At 45.7% G+C, this 18,229-nt stretch overlaps 1 protein-coding gene across 11 annotated transcripts in view; it reads right to left on the bottom strand.

The window, feature by feature from the left end:
* The window catches only part of FHIP1A (FHF complex subunit HOOK interacting protein 1A), a 278,113-nt gene that overhangs the window by 18,409 nt on the left and 241,475 nt on the right, over positions 1-18,229 (bottom strand). For all 11 annotated transcript variants that reach the window (XM_027117171.1, XM_027117175.1, XM_027117173.1 and 8 more), the window contains 3 exons: positions 17,518-17,597; positions 6,814-7,004; positions 2,068-3,207 (listed from right to left, as the gene is read on the bottom strand). In XM_027117171.1, the coding sequence (XP_026972972.1) occupies positions 2,068-3,207; positions 6,814-7,004; positions 17,518-17,597 (1,411 nt within the window). The remainder of the gene's footprint in view (positions 1-2,067; positions 3,208-6,813; positions 7,005-17,517; positions 17,598-18,229) is intronic.

Genomic DNA, 18,229 nt, shown 5'->3' with positions numbered 1-18,229 from the left:
ACTGATTGAATTTTAATTAAAACCCATTCACACTGAAATGTTATCTCAGCTAGACCTCAAGCCTTTTAATTGTGGAATTAAAAGCTTTCTCCCTGTTTAAATAAATTTTCAGGCATCCGTAAACAGATGAATAAAAGTTGGAGGAGGGCGGAAGAGCTCCTTGAGATCACGTTAAGCCTGCCTGGCTGGACCCAAAGATGCTGTGACTTCGTGTATTTTGGGTGATCCAAGGAGGCGGGAGCATGATCTCCGCCCACCGAGCTGCCCCCTGCTGGCCAGGGAAGGACAAGCCTCGGCTGAGGCTGCTGGAGGCTGCCTGTGGTAACAGTCATGACACGGCCCACCACCCCAGCTCAGGATCACATTTGGTCCTCCCCGAGTTAGGGCACCAAGGCCACATGGCTGGAAGCACCAGAGCCAGGAGTCCCCACAGGCGTGACTGCAAGGCCAGTCTGTCCCGCTGAGATGTTGGCTCCTTAGGACCCTCTCCTCTAACTGAACACCATTCAGGGGTCCCACCCCAGCTGTCCCTGAGCCTGAGGACCCCTCCTCTGTGCCAGGTCCCTCTGTACCACGATTTGCAGATTTCAGATTTTGTAACAGAGCAGGACCCTGTGGGGCCTTCCCAGGACAGACTCCCCTCCCCCCACCCCCGCCATGTCCTCCACCTGCCTCTTGCCTGCAGAAAAACTTTAGCCAAAGAATTAATTTAATCAGAGAAATGAGAAACTAAAAAAGCAAAGGAAAATAGTCAAGCAAGACAAAATAATAACAGTCTAGCCATGAAACCAAGTCAAGGCCCTTTAGTTCCTCCTCAAGGGCTGTAGAGAATATTCTGAGCCATATCCTTTGAGCTGTTTTGTAGATACTGAAACCCTCACCAGGTGGAAGAAGTGAACTACATGATGACCTGACTGTATCTCTGACATAAGCTGCTGCAGTTCTAAGAACTGGCCTCAGAGAAATGGGAACAAACCGACCCTGGAACTGAAGGCTAACTGTACTTAAAACAATCGAGATGACGATGCTGATCAGACCACTGCGTGACTCGTTTCAAGACGACTGTCAGAGCTGACGGCGCTGTTTCTGCAGGGAGCCCCCTCCCTCCACCTATACACCCCTGAAGCTCCCCTTTAAAAGCTCCTGCCCCCTGATCGGCAGTGGGGAATCAGCTTTTGGACACGAGTCCACCTTCTTCCCAGGTTGCCGGCTTCCTGAATACAGCAATCTTTCTTTTCCTACCGACAAGTACTGGCTTTGAAGCAGCGAGCAGCCAAACCTGAGTTCAGTGACAATTTTACTTGGGTAATAATTTAATGATAATAATTCTGTCATAATTCCTAACCTCACTCCACTTACCTGATACCCCATCCTACCCCTTTGCCTCGTCCGCGATTTCTACCTGCTGTTAGGGGTTTATCACTGGAACACAGCCACTCTTTAGCACAGTGATGAGTGTATGTGGGTCTACTCTACTTATTTTTGGATGAAGGTTTTGTGATTAACTGAAATGAGCTCCCAGGCCCAGGCAAAGGCACGACTAACCCCGATGGCCTCTGCTGTGTGGACACAGCCACATTGATTCAAGGGGTATTCTGAGTACCTACTATGTGCTCTCTCCACTGTTCAGCACCAGGGATAGAGCAGAGAACAAGCCAACACCTGTGCCCTCAGGAAGCACACATGCCAGTGGGGGAAACTGTAATTTTTTTTAAATACACGTAAAAGCAAATGCTAAGGAGAAAAATAAATTAGGCTAGAGGAAATGAGGCTATTAAATGATGAGACTGGATTTCTTGTGTGGTTTAGTCAGTCCTACTACTTTATCAAAGGCATATCAAGGGAAGTTACTCAACGGCAAAATGTAACCTCTAATTTGCTGGGGGAAAAAAAAACAAACGACAGAATAAGATAAAAATAAAACCACCCCTCCCTGCTGCTTACAAAAACGTTCCACCCCTCCGGTAGGTAAACTGATAGCGCTCCTTACCTGCACCTTCCTCACTCTCCGGGTGCAATACGTACAAGCGCTTTCAAAAGCAGAAACCACAAAGCAATTAGCGTCACCTGTGAATGGGGTGCTCTGAGTCCTCGCGGGACGGTGACCGGCAAAGGCAGCCTCATCTCTCGCTCCAAACGGGGACGGCGGGGTCTCTGCGGCAGGAGCCTCAGCTATGAAAGAGTCAAAGTCATCCCCCTCCCCTTCTGGTTCCTTCTTCCCCTCTTCTTCTCCTTTGCTCTCATTTTCCTCCTCTTCGGGCTCCTCTGTAAGAAGCAACGGATCAGGAGAGGAGACATTCTGCTGCATCAAGCCCTCGGTGCTGGAATCCAGTTCCTTAATGATTTGGTCATACTGGGCAATGAGATCTTCACCCTCGGGGTTAGCCACTGTCAGGCGTGCACCGTGCTCTGCCTCGGGGCTGGGGGCCGCTAACTCGGGGCTTGACTCCAGCGCGACTTCGGGCTCGTTCTCTCCTTCTGGTTCCTTGGACACACCGTGAAACACGTCCGAATCGTCCCTACCATGTTCCTCCTCTGAATCTGTCTCTGGCTGAGGGCCGGGCAGGGGGCCGTTGCTCACGGGGGGACCCTGGACCTGGGTCTGGGCTTGGGCTGGGGGCCTCGCGGCATCCTCCCGTGAACCGCTGGTGTCCTCTGCATCCTTCTCGGCACACAACCTGTACACCATCACGTCATCCTGGAAGTCGGACTCTTCGATGTAGGCCCCTTTGAAGAGCAGGATGGCGTTCTTCTTCATCTCCTGGATGTGTCTGGGAGGATCCACGGGGGCCGGGGGGCCCGAGTTCTCTGCATCCTCATACGGCCCAGGGCAGCCCCCACCCACCCCCGAGGAGATCCCGGTGTCGTAGCTGTCGTCCCACTCCAGCTCCGTGTGGCTCTTCTCCTTTCCGGGAGCCAGCTGGGGCCCCGTCGTCCCGGGGACCTGCTGCGGGAGGCTGAGCACAGGGTAGGTGGCGCTGGGAGCCCTCCCCTCGGGCGGGCCCAGCAGAGCCGGGCAAAGCGCCTCGGGGTCGGGGGAGTCTCCATCGTATAGGGCGGACCACACGTGGCAATCCCTTATGCAGCGGAGGATGTTGGTGTGGGCCTCCCAGAGGTACTGCAGGTAGCTGATGTCCAAGGCTTTGCCGTACTCCACGATGCAGGCCGACGGCGAGAACGCCTCGGGGGGCAGCTGCTCCGAGGGCCCTGCCCCAGGAGACACACAAGTCAGAACCGGGCAGGGGGACACAGGCAATGGGTGAGAATGCAACTCATCCGGCTGCCAAGGCTTTGTCCCACCAGCTACTTTGGTTCTAATAATTTCTGATTAAATGATTTCCAAACAATAAAAAAAAAGTTAGATTTTAACAGGGGAAAATAAGAATAGAAACTCTATCCTCGTAGAACATACAAAACCAATCTGGCTGGTCAGATACCGGCCATCACCAACAGAAGGCTGTTACTTGGTATCAGTCTTCAGAGAAACGTGAGCTAATGAAGGCAACCTCTCAAGTTGTTGGGAGTGAGACAGGCTGGGACCTGGGACCCTTTGCTGCAGTGCTGCAATGCTTGCACCTGGACACACCTCTCCTCAAGCAACAAAATACAAAGAAACTGTATGGGACTAAAACTAACTGCGTGCATACGCAGTTGGGGCAAATTCTGGACTCAAAAGATACAAAGAGAGCAAAAAACCCAACTGCCACTTTTGAAGAGCCTGGAGCAGAAACAGGGTGTCGGGAGCAACAGCAGGGTACTGCGCATGCCCCCTGCACACACCACCACCTAAGGGGTGGGCGAAACACCTAAGCCAGCCCTCCTGCCTGACCCCTGGACCTGCACTTACCCTCACCCCGTATAAGGAGCAACCTGGGCCTCCACTCAGGGAGCCAGCCAGCAAGGGAATCTGTTGTTTGCTCTCGCTCCCGCCTGTGCTCCAGCAGGAGCCCCAATAAAGCCTCGCCTGAATTTCTCGTCTGGCCTCTAGTCAACTTCTATTGATTGGGGAAGGCCAAGATCCCTGGTCGGTAACAGGAGGATTAAGTTAGGTAATATATTCAATATAGTACCTGCCACTGAGTAGGCAATTAAGAAGATTTTTACTTTAAAGTGGAAAGCCTATATAATCCATGAATTTGGGAAACAGATTTTCTCTAGAAAACCCTGGGTTTTTCGAAAAGGCTGTTCATTCATTTTGCCTTCCTGGGAATTATTGGGAATTATATGTACCGAACAGTGACTTAAGATAAAGTCATATTCACTCCCAAAATAGCCCTTTTAACCTAAGAATGCTACCCTGACTACCTTTGATGTTAAAAGCTCTCAACCGTGTAACTGAAATAGGTATGAAGACATCTGCATTTAAGTTTACATTTTCCTTTAGGGAAAAAAAAAAAGAACTCAGACAAGGGAAAACACAAACTCTACCATTTCTTAAACATCTACTACATGGCAGGTGCTTTCTCAGTCAGTGCTATCTAATTTAATCCTCACAACAACCCTACATGGCGATACTATTTTCTCTATTTACAGATGAAGAAATTTAGGCTCAGAGACAATGATCACCCAACGAGTCAGTGGCAGAGCCAGAAATCAAGCAAAAGTTACCTTACGTCAACCTCTCTCCTTTTTTCGTTCGATGCCACACCTTTCAACCCTATTCATTGTCTAAATCTCTACCTGACTGGGCCACAAGGAACCTTTAAGAATACACATTTTCACGTCGTTAGGGTGGACATAATCCATTTTTTACAGCTCTACTTTTAAAAGTTTACCTCTTATCCACTTTGACTACTGATAATATTTATTTAGCACTTACTACATACTAGGTAGTTTTCTAACAGCTTTGTATGTCCTGCATCACTTATTCTTGGAACAACCCTTTGAGGAACGCAGAAGAGGAAAAAATCTTAGAAAGATCAAGTAGTTTGCCCAAGGAAGGAGCAGAGCTGAGATTCAGAATCCTAGCTCTTACCTACCACACAAAAATCACATTATCTATCTACCCACCTACCTACCTGTGTAACCACCTATCCGTCAGGGCACTTAGCCACCGTTAAGGCAACCTCAGAGAGAGGAGAGCGGAAAGAAATGGAATTTGGAATCAGAGGACCTGTGTCCTCTGTGTAACCTTAAATAAGTCAATGCCTCACTCTGAGTCTATTTCTTCATCTATAAAATGGGAATACTGTCTTCAAAGGATTAAATGTGATAACACAGGGAAAGAACGTGGCAAGTTGCAGGCACTCAGCCATCATATGTTTAACCTGAAATTTGAATTCTGCAGAAAGGTCAGCCACAGACTCATTCTTAAAACAACTTTTTTAGTAAACAAAAAAGACATCAATTTTTAACTACGCTTTTAAAAATGACAGTTGGGTAGGAAAATATAAGATACGCATATAGTTTACCTAACAGGAAAATATACTGAAAGTACAGCTTGTTACACTGCCACATAAAGTATTAATTTCCACGATACACTGTATCTTTATTTACAGACTAAGAATCAGTAAGACAACCTTAATTTCTAAGAATTGCATTTATACCAAATATGCTGATATTTTCTTAGTCAAGTAGCTCAGCTCTTAGACAAAATACTTTTTATCGAAGAGGACTAGAGCTGGGTGGACAGAATGACACTGTTTGGGGGGATATCAGAATATAGATTGGAAACACGGAAGTCAGCACGAGGCCGGGACCATTTCCTAGTGGTCACAGGATAGGCAGACCCCTCCTGAGCTGAAGCAGCCTTCTGACCACCAAAGACACACAAGCGCCCCTTTGCTGCCTGCCAGAGGGAGGGCCACGGTTGACACGGGGGCCATTTAAATTTTACTTGGACAAGATCAGCTGTGGCTGGCAAACACCACGGGGTACTGTGGCTTCTGGGACAATAAGTATTTATGAAAAACCCCTCGTGATGTCAATCAAATGAATCATATACTCTTGCCATATCAGACATTTCACATTTTAGAATGATATATCATTGGCAGGCAAAAGCATCCACAAACGGGTCCCTTCGGAAATTAAAATAAGGGCTAATTCTGTCTTAGCTATAGCCACCCTCCACACCCTCGGCCCCATTTTGTTTAAAAAGACACATGGGTACACTATTCATACTGGACTCTGAGGATGGCACTAGGAAGCCTAGTTAAAATAAAGGTCTGGGAACACTGAGTAGGTAAGAGCTGGGTATGTCAAGGAACACTGATTACCAAACGTCCAGAACTCTTTACAAAGCAGAAAAGGACCCCCAGGTAGTCAGTCAGAAAAGAAATGGGACTCACTGCATCATTCCCTGTCTACCTAGAGACAGACACATCCAAGGAGAGATGGAATTGGGCATCCTTTTGTTTAAAGATTATCCCTCGAGAGGTCCTCCCCTGACAGGCTGGGACCTGGGACCCTTCGCTGCAGTGCCTGGACCTGGACAAACATCTCTTCGGCTCCTCCAGCAACAGAATATAAAGAAAATATAAGGGACTAAAAATAATTGTGTGCATTCACAGTTGGGGCAACCTATGAACAACAAGATACAAAAAGGCCAAAACCCAACTGCCACTTCGTGTCAGGGGCAAAAGCAGGGCCCTGCAAAGGATCCTTGGCCTGACCCACCAATTTGCAACCCCCTCACACCACTTAAGGGACCAGCTCGCTCCACCCTGGGGAGCAAACAAGGGAAGCTGTTTCTTGTTCTCCCTCCCTTGGGCTGTAACACGAGTCCCAATAAGGCCTTGCCTGAATTTCTCACCTGGCCTCTATTCAATTTCTATTGATTAAAGGATCAAGGACCCAGGTCGGTAACACTCCTACCTGGACTCTCATGCGTGCACTTTGACCAGAGAATATAATCCCTCTCTTGGTTCCCAAGCGTCAGGGTGATCCCGCTGGAGCAGCAGACGGGGGTCAGGGCGAGCAGCCTGGCCGCAGAAACAGAGTAACAGTCTCTCTCCTTCACAGCCCACCTCTGACTCAGCATCATGTGATTGCAAGGGATCAGATACCTGGAAAGCCAAAAAGGGCCAGCGTTCAGTGTCTGCAGGTCCGTTCCCAGTCCGCCACCGCCTAAGCCACGACTGTCACAGCCGGGGTGGCTCATGCTCTCCCCACTCTCACTCCAGCCATCCCACCACCCCCCAGGGCTCACTCCCGTGCTTAAAACTTGTCAAGGGCTTCTTTCTTCTGGCGCAGATTTAAGGGCCTTCACAATTTAACCTCCACAAACTTCCCCATCTTTTAATGGATCCGCTATCCCTCTGTGCCTCCGGGCCTTTGCACCTACCCTAGCCGTCCCCTGCAATGTGCTTTCCCCTCCCCCTGCCTGACAAATGCCTTGTCATCCTGCAAAGTCTGGCTTCAGTGTCCTCTTCTCCGGGAAGGCTTCTGGGCTTCCTACTCCAAGATGGAGCTACCCTCTCCCTCCACTATGCTCACAGCCTTCTACTAAGGCACTATTACTAGAATCACAGTCATTTCGGTGTCTGCCTTCTCAACATAATGTGCTGTCAGAGCAAGCACCTCCTTCAAGAGTTTTGTCTCATGATCCCGGAAACTGGCTCAGAGTCGGTACTGAATGACAGCAGTTGCACAAAAAGGCAAAGAGACCCGTCATGGTGCGAACCTCCTCTCATATTCTCGCAGGTGATCACGAGAACATATTGTGCTACAGGTGTTCCATCACCAGTTCCAAAGGGTGGGTGTGTGTAAGGCAGGGGCAGGATGTCCCCACCCCACCAAGCAATCAATGGTCCAGACATGAAGGTGTCCTTCAGTTCTGCTCAGGCCTGACGCGTCTAGCCGGAGATGGCAGCACACCCCACAGGTTAAGGGTTCGGTCCTACAAGGCTTCCCCCGACACCCCCAACACACACACACACTTCAGACGCCACTCACAAGTCCAGCTGTCACCTGTGCTTCCGACTAACCGGCTATACATCAGAGGTGCCAACGACCCCCCTCCTCGGGTTCGATTAATTTACTAGAGCGGCTCACGGAACTCAGAGACATTTTACTTACCAGGTCGCTGGTTTATTACGAAAGGCTATAACTCGGGAACAGCCAGATGCAGAGATGCACGGGGCAAGGGTGGGGAAAGGGCGTGGAGCTTCCATGCTCTCTCCAGGCTGTCTCTCTCCCAGCGTTCACCAACCCAGAGGCTCTCCAAACCCGACTGTGGCGGGGCTTTATGGAGGTTTCATTATAGTCATGGTTGACTGAATCACTGGCCATTAGCGCTTAATTCAACCCTCTCCCCTCTCTGGATATCAGGGGGGTGGGACTCAAAAGAAAAAGGGCAAACACCAAATATATATTTCTCCTTATAAATCACAACATTACAGGGGCCAAGGACTCACCGGGGAACACTGGGCCCGGTTTCACACAAAACCCTTTTGGGTGGTGAGCAAGGCATCTCAGGATCATTATGAAGCTGGAGAGAAGAAAGCCTGGGCAATCATTTCTGACACACTTGGAGCACACTAGCGGGCTGTGTGGGTACAATAAAGTGTGTTTAAATGGCTTCCTTTCCTAACAGGGAGATAGACCATACTGTTTATTTAAACAAAGATGGCACAAATGGGATGGAGGCCTCACGGCCAGAGCCGAGTGTCCCACGTCTGTGCAGGAGCCAACGCCAGAGACCCCAAGCCCGTAGGCGAACAACCACGATCTTCAATAAACCAGAGTGTTTTTGTTTCTGTATGTAGCTTTTGAGAGAGAGGCAGTACGGAGGAAAACAAGCTGTGATGACGGATTCAGTGAAAAAGATAAAAGTACAACTTCCAGGGCATGTCTTGAGGCCAGTAAACATTAAGCCGTCTCCCGCAGCTCCTGTTGGTCCCAAAGAGGAAAACCTATGTTTGCATTAATGACTGAGCCACTGCAAGTGCCTGAGTCAAGGAGGAAAAGAGATTTAATTCTCTTCAGAGCAGTTTACACTTAAGGTCTTAATAATGTCCATGGTATAAAATGACAAACTTGCCACTTAACCTTCTGTTCTCAAAACATAAATCAAACCATGACTCATTCAACCCAAACCTTAGCTAGGTGGCCAGGTAAGGGGGTCCCAGTCTCCCCTCCCCGCACTCATGGGCATACAACACACACACATGCGCGCGCACGCGCACGCACACACACACACAGACACGAGCCTAAATCCCTCTCCCTAAGATCCAGACACACCCCGCATGTCTGATGTGGTGGCATCTATTTGCTTAAGTTCAGCTGCATGGGAGTCAAAGGTTCTAAAAACAAAAAGGAAAGATTGGAGCGGGGTGGGGGAAAAGAGGCCAGATCTGTTCTAATCCTTAGCCCAGCTCTGGGACCTGTACCTGAGCCCTACTGCAGAAGAAACAGATCCTGTAGGTAGAAAATGAAGGACCTCTTTTCATGAGGATCTCTGTGAGCAGAGATGCTTTGTTGACCAAGAGTGAGGCAGAGGAGAGAGGCCTTCTCCCACCTGTCTGAAGCCAGCGCAGCTCTGGCCCCTAGAACACTCAAGGGGGCAGTGCCGCTCCAGCACCTGAGCGCCATCCCCGTCCCCAGCACTCTCAGGAGGGGCGGGGACACGGCAGGGACAGAGGGGAGGCAGCACCAACCAAAGGGGCTCAGCAGAGATGATGCTGCGGCAACTGTCACGATCATGAACACACATAAGGCCCCTCCCTTGGGACCCCCCAGAAGTGACGGCTGACGCTTTGCAGAGGGCCAAGGTCTTACATGAGGAGCTAGGGTGAGAGCCAGGAAAACCCATCCTGTGGTTGTTGATGTGAACGCTTCTGCTCTCACAGGCGAGTGAGGCTCAGGGAAACTCAGATTACACAGGATTTTTTTTTTTTTCGTGGTTGAGAAAAAAATTTTATTTATACAGCATACATATAAGTTAAAAAGTGGCAGAATGTTAACAATTACTGAATCTAGATACAGAATACATGGGCGTTCATTATACTATTCATTCAAATTTTCTACGTATTAAAATATTTCATAATAAAAAACTGGAACATAATAAAATTAAAAGGGGCCTAAATGCAATGAGGTACCCAAGAACAGGTCCCTGAGACAAAAAAAAAAAAAAAAATACATTAGTAGAAAAACTGTTGAAATCTGAATAAAGTCTGTACTATAGTTAATATTATTGTATTAATGGTAATTTCCTAGTAAATGTGCCATGGTTATATAAGATGTTAAGAGAAAGCCGGATAAAGGGAACTCCCTATACCACCTTTGCAAATTTTCTGTAAATCTAAAATTATTCCAAAATTAAAAGTTATTTTTAAAAGGGGGCAACCAGTATATAAAAGCTAGATGTTTTCATTGATTTTTTTGACAGAATACATGAAATAGGACTACTTCTTAATAACGCTAGTCAATCAATAAGGAAAATAAGTGATCAGTAACACAAAACGTCTGACTGTAGGTCTTCCAAGAAAGGAAAAAGGACTAACAAACAAGAATACAGTACTTTACCATTTACAGATCTTTCACATACATTCCGTGTGACCCTCACAACATCGCTGTGAGGTAGGCAGCACAGATATTATTCCCATTTAACAGATGAGGAAAGTGAATCTCAGAGCAATCAACTGATGTGCCCAAGGTTCTACAGTTAGTAAATGATTTGTATTCATATCAGTCTTTGGCCTAAAAATTCAGCACCCCACCTCCCCTCATACTTGCCTACCTACTTCACAGGGATAACGAAGATAAAATGAATTCAAGGCTAGAAAAATACTTTGAGGGAAATAATTTTCCACGATATATGGCTCATTCCCCTTCTTGTCCCAGCTTGCGCGTAAACACAGAATTTTATGTTGCCTCTGTTCTGTGTTCAGCTAAGCAGCTAAGTAAGACGGGGGAACAGTGTGATCCTCTTTCAAGTTACATAAATTACAATCAGGGTAACTGCTATTACAGCAAGTTGAAAAACAACACAGAAAGGCCAATGTGCAACTACACAGGATTTATTGTACCCTTATTTTCATCATTAATTATTCAAGAAATAAACTGCGTCAATGCTTTTATATACTGCAGGAACTCAATGACTGCTTACAGCTCAAACAAAGCGTATTTCATGATTTAAGTTGATGTATGTAGATTTCTATTCTTTGTTTGAAGTACTAAAACAAAATGGAACAGTGGATCAAACCTAATAAAGCTATTTATCACATATCACCAGCGGGTAGCTTGAAATTATATTAGAATAAAGAGTTACTGGGAATTTGCAACTCTGCAAACACATGCTTTCAGTAGAAACTAAGCACTTTCTTCTGAGTAAATCAAGTAAAGGGAGATCCCCCACAGACTGAAGGAGGGGCTTCTATAAAATTGGAAATTGGAGAGTCAGTTCAAATGAATAACACCCCTGTATTCAAAGCAGTACTTCTACTACTGTGCCTTTAAAACGAAGGATTATCCCAGAGGGAAGAGTGGGAAAACCGTACACTGATCCTCTGTCTCTCCATCATTTACACAGAAAGATTAGAAACAGAATAAAGTCAGAAGCTCCCCAGACGTCAAACATCAAATACACCATCATGTATAAAACAGATAGCTAGGGCTTCCCTGGTGGCGCAGTGGTTGAGAGTCCGCCTGCCGATGCAGGGGACACGGGTTCGTGCCCCGGTCCGGGAAGATCCCACATGCCACGGAGCGGCTGGGCCTGTGAGCCACGGCCGCTGAGCCTGCGCGTCCGGAGCCTGTGCTCCGCAACGGGAGAGGCCACAGCAGTGAGAGGCCTGAGTACTGCAAAAAAAAAAAAAAAAAAAAAAAATCCCAGATAGCTAGTGGGAACCTGTGGTTAGCACAGGGAGCTCAGCTCGGTGCTCTGTGATGAGCTAGATGGGTGGGATGGGAGGCAGGGGAGGTCGTCCAAGAGAGAGGGGATATATGTATACATATAGCTGATTCACTTCATTGTACAGCAGAAACTAACGCAACATTGTAAAGTAATTATATTCCAATAAAAAAATAATAAAGTGGCTGTCGATAGCCGAAAAATCACTTAGGAATTTAGTACAGATGTCTGTCATCAAACTATCTTTTCATTTCAAGTATATTTGCCTGGGGTGGGATTTTATTTAAATTCAGGAAGCAGTAAGTATAATCAGAGGCTAATAAATGGCTTTAGAGGCTCAGATTACTCAAAGCCATCCCAATACAGCAGGAAAAATATATTCCCCACATTGTCCCCCCTTTTTTCATTATTTCCCCAACCCTCTGCAACCCTGGGTCCATTTGCTATTTTATTGGATATTACTCATTAAAATAAATCACCATCACTTCTGAAACAATTCAGTGATAACCAATCAATAACAAAGGACACACGTTGCCTACTGCTACACTGACAATAAAGACAAACAAAACAAAGCAGTGAAGTATGATGAAGTAAGCAAGGTGCTTCTTAAGAGATGATGATAACCTCAGTAATGTACCAACAGGCAAAAATCTTAAAAGCAACGTTAGTGAATTTCAAAAAGCTCGTTTGTTTTTCAGAGACACTCTGGCTGTGTTTCTCCTATTCATCTTACCCTAGACTGGCATTTTTTCTCCCGTCTCCTCCAGACACCCAATGCCCACGTAAGATGGAAATGCTCCTGAAGAGAACAGGCAGCGTCTCTTCGAGCAAAACAGCCTCTATCTGAACACAACAGGCGAAGCAGTTCATAAACCTGACAAATGACCAGCACTTCTGAAAGAAACACCCCAACCAGAATATTCAGAAATGGCATTCAGGGTATTAAGCAATTAAATGTTGCCTAAACTGGGAAGTGCCAAGAACATGCAGTTGATCTGTCACTTCACTGCTTGTCAGCATTTCCTGCCTGCCTTAGGCCTATCATAGGTCACATCCCTGGAGGTGGGCAATTTCTCCTTGGTTTTCTGCTCCCTTAAATAGCCTCTCTTTGGGGGGACCTTATTTCAACTTACTTTTCTAATATTTTGCTAAAGGAAATAAACAGATCAGTTACAAATGGATTATCACTTTGAAATGTCAATAATTATGAGTATCTGGGTTGCAACAAAAATTGATGCATTTATTTACCATGGAGCAAATAACTTCATTAAAAGGATTCACATAATCTTCACTGCTCTATTGCCTCTCAGATCTACAAGTTTATCATGTATATTCGAATGACTACAGTGGCAACAACAAAAAGAACAAGTTATAAATCTATTTTTTAGGTCCCTTAAAGTTTAAATGACTAGAAAAATAAGGATTTTTCATTGACCTTGCTTTTGGTACAGATTCTAAATAAGAAAAGACATTGTTTTCATTACAGTAACCCCCCCGCCCCTATCTGTGGAGGATACATTCCAAGACCCCCAGTGATGCCTGAAACCACGGGTAGTACTGAACCCTATACATATACTATGTTTTTTTCCTATACATACATACCTATGATAAAGTTTAATTTATAGATTAGGCTCAGTAAGAGATTAACAACAATAGCTAGTAATAAAATAGAACAACTATAGTAATACACTGTAATACAAGTTATGTGAATGTGGTCTCTCTGCCTCTCAAAATACCTTAGTGTGCTGTACTCACCCTTCTTCTTGTGATGATGTGAGATGATAAAATGCCTATGGGATGAGATGAAGTGAGGTGAACAATGTAGGCCTTGTGACGCAGGCTGCTATCGACCTTCTAACATATAAAGGAGGACCATCTACTTAAGGTGATCCTGGATCACTGAGCCATGAGGATGTTGATGGCTGGATATCAGGGGCAGACGATGTCAATGGCTAGGGATCCTGGGTGGGACGGCGTGAGATTCCATCACAATACTCAGAACAGCGCACAATTTAGAACCTATGAACTGTTTATTTCTGGAATTTTCCATTTAATATTTTTGGACCACAGTTGACCTTGGGTAACTGAAACCTCAGAAAGTGAAACTGCGGGTAAAGGGGTTCTACTGTAGTTTAAAATGTATTTTCTAGAAAATTCCCCTCCCTTAAATTTGTGTAGTGCTTTACAGTGTTTCAAAATATTTTCACAGATATCACCACAGTTGATCCTCCCCAAAACCTTATGGGATAGCAAATTCCAAAACCAGAATAGGTCAAGGGGTCCTAACTGGATTCGTTACACCCCATCACTCCAGCCACCATTGTTCATAGCCTTGTTCTCATATTTTTAAATCTCATTATGTCTTTCTGCTGCAAATTTAGTAGTAACTTCTTCAATCTTTCTTCTAGTTCATTAATTCTCTCTTAATCTGTATCTTAAATGCTATTTATACCAAACACTCAGTTTTTCATTTTAATAATTACAGTTTTTACTTCTAAAAACTGGTCTTCAGATCTGCCTGTCATTTTTGCTTGATTATTAAAATGCCATTTTTATTTTAACAGATGCCATTTTTATTTTAACAGAAAGTAACAAGTACTGGAGAGGATGTGGAGAAACTGGAACCCTGTGCACGGTTGGTGGGCGTGTAAAATGTGCAGCTGTTATGGAAAAAAAAAAATTTAAACAGAATAACCATATGATCCAGCAATTCCACTTCCGGATATATACACAAAAGAAGTGAAAGCAGGGTCTTGAAGAGAGATATTTGTACCCCCACGTTCATAGCAGTGTTATTCACAACAGCCAAAATGGTAAGCAATCCAAGTGTCCAGTGGCTAAGATTCCATGCTCCCAATGCAGGGGGCCTAGGTTCGATCCCTGGTCAGGGAACTAGATCACATATGCTGCAACTAAAGATCCCGCATGCCACAAGGAAGATTCCACATGCCACAACTAAAATCCGGCACAGCCAAATAAATAAATGTTTCAAAGTGTCCATCGGCAGATAAATGGGTAAACAAAATGGAGTATAAATAATGTATCATTATTCAGCCTTAAAAAGGAAGGGGATTCTGAGACCTGCTGCAATATGAATGAACCTTGCAGGCACTGTGCTAAGTGAAATAAGTCAGGCACAAAAAGACAAATACTGTATGAGGCAACTTACATGAGATACCTAGAACAGTCAAATTCACAGACAGAAAGTAGGATGGTGGCTGCCAGGGGCTGGGGGAGGGGAGAAACGGGGAGTTAGGGTTTAAGGCATGCAGAGGGTTTGTTTTACAAGGTGAGAGCAGTTCTGGAGATGGACGGTGGCAACGGTTGTACAATATTGTGAACGCATTTAATACCACTGAACTGTACGGTTAAGATGGTAAATTGTAGGTTCTGCGTATTTTACTACAATTGAAAACACTTGTTAAGTGTGCGAGGCGATCAGCAATTCAGAGGACAGAGACCAGGAAGCAGAGGCTTCCTGCGAGTCTACCGCATGCTGACCTCTGACCTCTGCACCCGCCCCCCCACCCCCACTCACTCTTCTCAGATTCCCCCAGGCAGCGCGACAGAATTAGAAATACAGAAAGTATTAAATAAAGGACAACTACTATTATTATGGTCTCACCATCATCCTCATTAAGGAAACAGAGAAGAAACTCAGGCTCAGAGTGCTGGACCCATGGTTACGCCCAGCACTCTTTCCAAGACTCCATTCAGAACCTGCGACCACGTGCCCTTCAGGTGCTTTCCTGGGAAATGATGGGTCCTTACTCGCCCTGGAAGTCACAGCCCCGACTTGGATGCCTAAGTATTTCAATCACGAGCTGATTTCTTCACCTCCATAAGGCACAGGTCTGGGTCTCAAAAGATGCTTTGACCAGTACAACCTCCGAGGACAGTTTTTACAAGTACCGCCCGACGAGTAGACAAAGGACACTGAACAGAAGTGTCCGCCCCCTGGGCTCAGTCTCCCCTGGTGACCCAGAGCTGGGACGCCGGGCCAGGCTTCCAGGTCCACTGCAAAAGACAGCTGCTTTCCATGCCATCAAAGAAGCAGCATTCAAGAGTCTAACATTTAAATATAATCAGGATTTACCCTTGTTGGAGGCAAAGTCTGGTTTTGGGCAGTAAAAAAGGCTATAATGAGTTGCTCTGATGGATTTCATTCAGGCCTGCTAATGCACTGTCACATCAGTAGAGACTTGATGGGAAGCAAATGTAATCCTTTTAGGACAGATAACTAATGCTCTCCCGGTCTCCCCAGGGTGTTTCTTTATGAGCGGATTTATTCTTTGCTAATGCCCTAAGATTAGTTACTGATGACCTGATCTAAACCCCTAAAAAGTCCGAAAGCTCTCTTTAAACTAAAAAAATTAATAGGTGATACTCTCCCATAAAAGAGTGACTCCGTAAGGCCACCGTCGTTCCACCCACCAGCCCCCTGTGGTATCTGCATCGCTCCCTTTTGCAGGACACCACGTCTATATTGCAGCCTTCCTCAAACCAGTGGTTCTCAAACTTAGCCTCGCGTCAGAATCTGCTGGAGAGTTTCTTTAAGACACAGCCTGCCAGGCCCCACCCACCACCACAGTTTCTGATTCAGCACATCTGGAAGATGGCCAAGAACGTGTGTTTCTCACGAGATCCTGGGGGATGTCTCTGCCGCTGTTCCCAAGATCGCATGTCACCACCCCCTTACTTTTCCACAGTCACTTCTGTGGGAATGCTGGACATCCTCTTGGGATGCCAACTCCTCAGTAATTCTGCTCACGTCATGTCTAAACCCCAGTGGGGACCAGGGGCAGCCCAGGTCTCCTCCCTCTTGCGCTGCTCTCAGCTCCTTCTGCCCTTCTTCTGCCCGAGGAGGGGTCAAAAAACAGGGTCTAAGGAATGAGGAGGTGGAGGGCGTGCCCAAGGACCTGGTTGGCTCTTTCCTTTTTGCTTCCACACCACCAGAGGGGAGTGAGGGAGCACAAGCCCTCACCAACTCCTTTCCTTCACAAAAGGAGATGCTCCTCTCAGGGACCCTGAGAAGCAGAGGCAGGGGCAAGGCAGGATTGGGTGTTCCTGAGTTTCCTGCCAAACGACCAAACTAATGTCGTCTTAACAGCACTTAGACTCTGAGGCCTGTCTTCAGATACCAGTCCCTTCATGAAACCTTTCCCACCTGGACGTCTGAAGGACATACCTTTTCTGCCTTGTATACATGTATGTCCTTTTCAGTTCGTCCCCTCCATGCCTTATTCCCTTCTGAACGGTACACAGAAAGTACTCATTAAATATTTACTGAATTTAATTGAAACATACTCACAGGTCAGACAGTGAGCACTGTACCATTTCTAAAGCAAGGGTCATAGAAATTATACATCAACAGCATTTAATATTTAGAAAAGCTGTTTTCAAAAACGAGTCCCCTAAAAATGTACTTCAGGAGAAAGACATGCAGCTACGGACCAGAAGAGCGTTCATAATACTTCTGAAAGTTTCCAAACATTCTACGTATTCTTTCCAGGAGCACATGTATAATATAACGCCTTTGGCCCCCTAAAAACTGTTAACAGTAAAACGAAAATTAACCTTGGGAAATAATGCAGAAATTAAATTGATTTGCTCGAGGATTTTCTTTCTTAGAAGCATGGCCCTTACTTCACTTACATTACCAAAGAAAAATGTAATAGCGATAGTGTAGAGCTTTCCTTTAAAGGGAACAAAAGATGGCAACTCACCTTAGAATTAGTTGTAACATCACATCTTCACAATGTAAACCGATGAGAGTTCTAAATAATGCCAGGGACACCACACAAAGCTGGGAAGCAAGAAAAATATCTCTTTCAGATATTGGAAGGACAGCTCTACTTCACACAGATGGTAAATAAATCAGAATTACAAAATAAAATGACCTTTTTTTTTTTTAGCAGTTTTGATTAAGAAAAATGTAGAATTACCCTCCTAATAAAATGCCTGTGCTCATATTTCCAACTTGTAAAGATCCAGATAAACATGTTCCCTACAACTCCCCAATACACATACACACACACACACACACACACACACACCATCTCCTACTTATGTCATTTGTTTTCCTAGTTATTTTCAAATACGACACTGGTTATTTGCAAGACAGGGCTAACAGAAAATTGCATATACCCCAGCCATCTCTCTCTCTCCAGAGTCCTCAGCCCTAAGCCTCAGCTCTTCTTGCCTTATCTCTTGGCTTTGGGGCAAACATTCTCCCAGGTTCCATTTCCCATAGTGCTGAGGGATAAGGATATACCTTCCTAGGATGTTCATTAAAAAACAAGATTTCTTGCAGTCTCTGATTTCCAAAAAGGAAAGATAAACTGTCCAACAGAGAAGGTTCCCAAAGGTGCATTATATAATCACCGTGCCTTTTGGGAGTAAGCTTTTGCTGCTCCATCAGGCCACTTAAGTCATTTA

The sequence above is a fragment of the Aethalodelphis obliquidens genome, unplaced genomic scaffold (genome assembly GCF_003676395.1).
Source record: "Aethalodelphis obliquidens isolate GAN/ISIS:26980383/991018 unplaced genomic scaffold, ASM367639v1 scaffold17, whole genome shotgun sequence".
Lineage (NCBI taxonomy): Eukaryota > Metazoa > Chordata > Mammalia > Artiodactyla > Delphinidae > Aethalodelphis > Aethalodelphis obliquidens.
Note: the sequence above shows the minus strand (reverse complement) of the source record. Positions and strands in the feature narration are given on the sequence as shown.